At 42.2% G+C, this 5,377-nt stretch overlaps 1 protein-coding gene across 1 annotated transcript; it reads left to right on the forward strand.

Annotated features, from left to right (window-relative positions):
- The first annotated feature begins 539 nt into the window (after nt 1–539).
- On the forward strand, nt 540–5,028 carry LOC136942276 (diacylglycerol O-acyltransferase 1-like). The gene is made up of 16 exons (XM_067235128.1): nt 540–682; nt 865–952; nt 1,269–1,309; nt 1,425–1,510; nt 1,669–1,721; nt 1,874–1,979; nt 2,096–2,200; nt 2,622–2,725; nt 3,020–3,058; nt 3,190–3,231; nt 3,341–3,385; nt 3,482–3,594; nt 3,680–3,745; nt 3,896–3,983; nt 4,373–4,435; nt 4,572–5,028. The coding sequence occupies exons 1-16, from the start codon at nt 540–542 to the stop codon at nt 4,770–4,772; spliced, it is 1,383 nt and encodes a 460-aa protein (XP_067091229.1). The 3' UTR covers nt 4,773–5,028.
- The last annotated feature ends 349 nt before the right edge of the window (nt 5,029–5,377 follow it).

Raw genomic sequence — 5,377 nt, forward strand, 5'->3', positions numbered from 1 at the left:
CCCGTGGTCAGTTTCTGCACCGTAAATATTTCTGACTGAGGTAAGGAAAATCATGTGTAGTGTGCAGTCAATATCCAGAAAACTCGTTTACTTTCATTCAGAGATGGTTTCATTCATCCATAAACGTTTCGTCCATTCCCCCTGCTGTTTATATACTCAAATCCAAAGTTATACAATCAAAATGTATTTTCTTTGATTAGCCATAGGCTTTTTAAGCAAATTGTTGGCAGATATATGGACTGATAGATGACTCGGTTCATCGTTATTCTGAGTCTCATCTAGGAGGCGATATTGGCGCATTGAATATCTGTACATTACCTTGGAAGTGTCTTTGTGGAACCGAAGACTATCAATGTTAAGCCACGAATGCGGGCGTATACCGGTGGACATTATTACATGAACATACATACTATATTATCATTCATTAAGTACGTGATGAGATGATGAGATGTCCTTCATGGGAAAGCATTTTCCTCAAAATTCTTTTGTGTGTTTGTAATGTGCAGGTGATGACCTTGCTTGCACGGAGGCAGGCTGACATGTCTGGAATAGACCACCCTCAAATCTCTTCCTCCCCCTCCCCACCAGAGACCGAAGATGATGAAGCACACCTCTTCTACCACAGTAACACCAGCTGTGACCCTGACATCTCTGAACATCACTCAGCTATGGACATGCTCTGGTACTGTCCCACACTTATACAGCCACAAGTACAACCAGTGTTCTAAATCGGACCCTTTCACTACACCGAGATAAGACACATGACTGGATGGATGGAATAAATATACAGTCAGAGAAGGGGGAAGGTGGTTGGTGGTTTAGACGCGTGTGAACATGAGACTGACTACTGTCGTATGACTCTAGCTGCCATAGTGTCCAGGACTCCCTGCTGAGCTCCAGCAGCTGCTTCACCAACTACAGAGGCATCCTCAACTGGATCATCATCCTCTTGGTAGGTATCTCTCTCCCCCCCCCCCCTCTCTCTCTTTCCCTCTCTCTAGCTCTCCCTCCCTATCTCTCTCTCCCTCTATCATTGGGAGTCAGATGGCTGAGCGGTTTAGGGAGTCTGGCTATAAATCAGAAGGTTGCTGGTTCGATTCCTGGCCGTGCAAAATGACGTTGTGTCCTTGGGCAAGGCACTTCACCCTACTTGCCTTGGGGGGAATGTCCCTGTACTTACTGTAAGTCGCTCTGGATAGGAGCGTCTGCTAAATGACTAAATGTAAATGTATCTCTCTCTCTCTCTGTAACACCTGTGTGTTTTTCAGATCCTGACTCACGCCCATCTCTTCCTGGAGAACTTTATACAGTGAGTAGGAGACCCCTTCCCCAACCTATGTACATTTACATTTAGTCACAGTATGTAAACACACACAGATGCATATGTAACCTGTTTTCCCCCCTCATCAATCTTTACTGACTAGACATGGTTTCCTGATTGACCTGAGGAAGGTATTGGAGCACCTCATGCAGGACAACTACAACTGGCCATCTGTCAACCTCATACTGGGTGGGTGAGGCTTAGACACCACCACTGTATATATATAAAAACCCAAACAGGGAATACGACATTGGTCTTCTTCCCCAGGTTCAGATAAAGACAAGTCCCCCCCCCCCCCCCCCGTCTCCTCTCTTTCTTCCCTGTTTCCTGCATCCTCTCAACTGCAGCTGCTAACATGTTTGCGATCACAGCTTTGCTACTGGAACGGAGACTGCAAAAGGTGAGATCATTTTTTATTTCCACCCCTGGCCTACACAAATACACCTTCCCAACCCTATCCTCCACAAACAGGCTTCGAACCCTATCCCACACAAACACATTCCTAACCCTACCCCATACAAGGCAAGCATTAGGTGTATGATTCTTCGACAGGGTGGGCTGTCCTCCAGCACAGGCCACTGGCTGCACCTTGCAAACCTGGGACTGCTGGCTCTCTTTCCTTCTCTTGTAATTCTTTATGACAGCTCAATATCCACAGGTGCTTTAAATACTTGAATATCTCTCTCATACATACACACGCACACAGTAACTTACCTTTGAATTTTCTGGAGGGCTGCTGTTCATCCTTTGAAAGGTAACCTATGTGTCCGCTAGGGGGCGCGTTCTTCTCTCTGTGGAGCTACATCACACTGGGTCTCAAGCTGTACTCCTACCAGGAAACCAACAGATGGTACCGCCAGGAGCATGTGATCTGTTCAGGTCTGTCTGATGAGGACCTGGGCTACAGCACACTCTCTTACCCCTTTAGAGGTTATTGATATAACAGAGCAGTTTGCCTAATAAAGAATCCAGTTTCACGAATGGTTCTGTAGAGCGTATTTAGCTATCTTTTAAGTGTTCTGATTACTATAAAATGTTAACCTGTTAGCTGCTGATGACTTGATCTTGTTCATTTCAGAAATGACTCTTTTCTGTTTTTATTTATTTTTAGGAATGGAAAAGAGTAGCATACTGTTGACAGAGGAACACCCGGAACACCTAACAATTAAACGTGAGAACATTTATTATTGTCTGTATATTATACAGTATTTATGGTTTATGTGTGTTATGGTGTCTGTTTAAAACAGGTTCCTGTACCTAATATGCTTAATGCTGTCTGTAACATTCTACTTCTTGTCAGACCTGTACTACTTCCTTCTGGCGCCTACTCTATGCTACCAGAGAGAGTTCCCCTCCACCCCTGGGGTCCGCATCAACATCCTGCTGCATAGGTTGATGGAGATGGTGAGACCAGATTTGACATAACCAGGCCTCTTCACTACCTGCAGCATCTTGCTTTACCATCCCAGAGAGTGTTGCTTTATTTATCATTTAATTATGAAGCGAGTTATTGACAGTTATTGGGAAGTCTTTCAGACCATAAACATTCAAACATACAAAACAGATAAAGCATTTTTTTTTTTACTAAAATAAAACCAGACACATTACCCAGGTAGCTTCCTGAAATTGCTGTTCCAGGTTGAATCGATGTGTTAACTGTACAAGCAGCTTCTCCATGGTAACAGCCTGTCCTTCCAGGTGCTCCTGGCGCAGATCATGGTGGGAATCGTCCAACAGGTAATGTGTACGTCAAGCTGTTACATTATGATGTATGTGTTTTGTTGATAGTCAAAGCCACATGCCACACATTTGTAGTCTATTTATTTGTATTCATTCTGAATTTTTGAGTGTATTTGTGTATCCCCCAGTGGGTGACACCCCTTTTCCAGCAGTCAGAAAACTATTTCTCTGTGAGTGAACCATATTAAACATGTCTTCTTCACACTGAAAGTCAGTGCACACAAAATAAATATAAACCCAACTTTCTCCACACAATTTCAACAAATTTCCTTTCTACAGAATATGGACCTCACCGGTCAGGTTGGAATGTTGGTGGGGCTTGTGGTAAGGGTGTTATATGTTAGTGTGTTCTCTTGTCTGTACTTAGTGTTCTCTAAAAAAGAGACGGTAACCATGGTAACAGTCCAATTTCATTGACAGGCCCCTACGCATTTCCTGTGGCTCCTATTCTTCTTCCTGTTCACTCACTCCTACTTGAATTTCTGCGCTGAACTGTTATGCTTTGGGGACCGCAAGTTCTATGGGGATTGGTGGTCAGTGACATTCCTGCATACCCTCAGATTGCATCTGTCCACTTGTATGTGGCTTTGAAGATTAATGCCCTCTATTACGTTGCAGGAATGCTCAAACACTGGCTAGTTTCTGGAGAAACTGGATTCTCCCTTTTGAAAAATGGAAAAACAGGTACAAGTGACTCTCCAATAGGCCTAGTCTACCACAGTATCTAAAAGAGGTTTCACATCCAGTATGTCTTTTCCGCCGTCACTCACTTTATTTTGTTTTTTTCCTCTCTTTTTTCTTCTGAATGACTGTGTCTCTATCACACATATGAAGACATCTGTACACGCCACTGCTGAGGCACAAGGTGTCTCCCAAGCAGGCAGAGTTACTGGTGTTCCTGCTGGCTGCTGCCTTGTGTGAGGTAGGATTAGAAACATACAGTCTAGAAACATATTTGTATATAGAGACATGTTCGTACATTTACATTTATTCATTTAGCAGACGCTTTTATCCAAAGCGACTTCCAAGAGAGAGCTTTACAAAGTGCATAGGTCACTGATTATAACAACAAGATAGCCACAAAAACATTGCGTACATAGAAACATATCTGCATGTATTTGGACAGTGGTGGGAGAGGATTGGAGGGATGTACATGTGACTGAAACCAGCACAGAATGATTTGAGATCTGTTCGTTTGAATGTTTCCTGACACTAAAGTGAATGCAGAGACTAAACTAGAAAAAGCCCCAAAGGTGAACCCAGAAATGCATGGAGAAGGTTCTGATTGATGTTTCCTTCTGTGACTCACAGTATATGGTGGCTCTGCCACTGCACAACTGTCGTCTGTGGATCTTCCTCACGATGGTCTTTGAGGTGAGGCACAGTTAGCCAACATAGTGGGTAATGATTCTTTTAATTAGGAGCTAAACATTCCACATGACAAATATGACTAATATATGTTTGTGGTAGTGTCAAGATCTATTTCATATCTGTCCCTCTCTCCTGATAGCTCCTGGTATCTGTCTGCCTGGGACGATATTTTAGGGGAAACTATGGCAACGGCATGGTATGGCTTTGCCTGTTACTGGGCCCTCCTCTTGCTGTGATGACCTATTTCCATGACAACTACGTCAGTCATCATCACTATCACCATCATCATCATCATGTCGGTCAGTGTCGTCCAGGGCTGCCTGCAGCCTTTACCACGTGAACAGACCTCCTCCACATGGCAAGGGTGTGTCCATGATAGACCATACACAAGCCCAGTTATTAGTCTAATAATAGAATGTTGTTCAGCCAAGGCACAGTGATTGATAAATTGTTAACTCCACTAATTGGGTTTCGTTTGTAATGGGGTATACATATTATTATTATTATTTCTTTATTCCGGACACACAAAAAACGGTCCATAGCACAATACAAAACATAACAAAAGACAGACAAATACAAGATAAAACACATACAATAAGAAATGACTACAACAGTCAGAGTATACATAGTATTCGACTTGTAACATTTTTCGAAATTAATGTCATGGTTTAGACAATGATGTATGTGAATAATGTATATTTTATATATTTTATGATGTATTAAAAACAGTCAATTAGAATTCAAATATTGTGTATTGTTGATGTTATTGATAATTTGCACTATATATTTGATTATTTCATGTTGATTCATTTGAAAAACGATTTGTTTCTAAAAAACGATTTCAATAAACTGATAAATATCTGAAATAATCTTTTTATCCACAATTCATTGCGTTACGACTACTGAGAATCACGTGACAGTGTCATTGAGGCGGAAATGAAAGTT

Source organism: Osmerus mordax, chromosome 4, assembly GCF_038355195.1.
Source record: "Osmerus mordax isolate fOsmMor3 chromosome 4, fOsmMor3.pri, whole genome shotgun sequence".
Classification (NCBI taxonomy): Eukaryota; Metazoa; Chordata; class Actinopteri; order Osmeriformes; family Osmeridae; genus Osmerus; species Osmerus mordax.

Bases quoted from the DNA above. Each gene is read 5' to 3' on its own strand.
- LOC136942276 (XM_067235128.1), top strand. From the start codon at position 540: ATGTCTGGAATAGACCACCCTCAAATCTCTTCCTCCCCCTCCCCACCA. The intron at 1,980-2,095 runs GTGCTTTAAATA...TGTGTCCGCTAG, and splicing joins TGACAGCTCAATATCCACAG to GGGGCGCGTTCTTCTCTCTG. The intron at 3,232-3,340 runs GTGAGTGAACCA...TCCTTTCTACAG, and splicing joins AGTCAGAAAACTATTTCTCT to AATATGGACCTCACCGGTCA.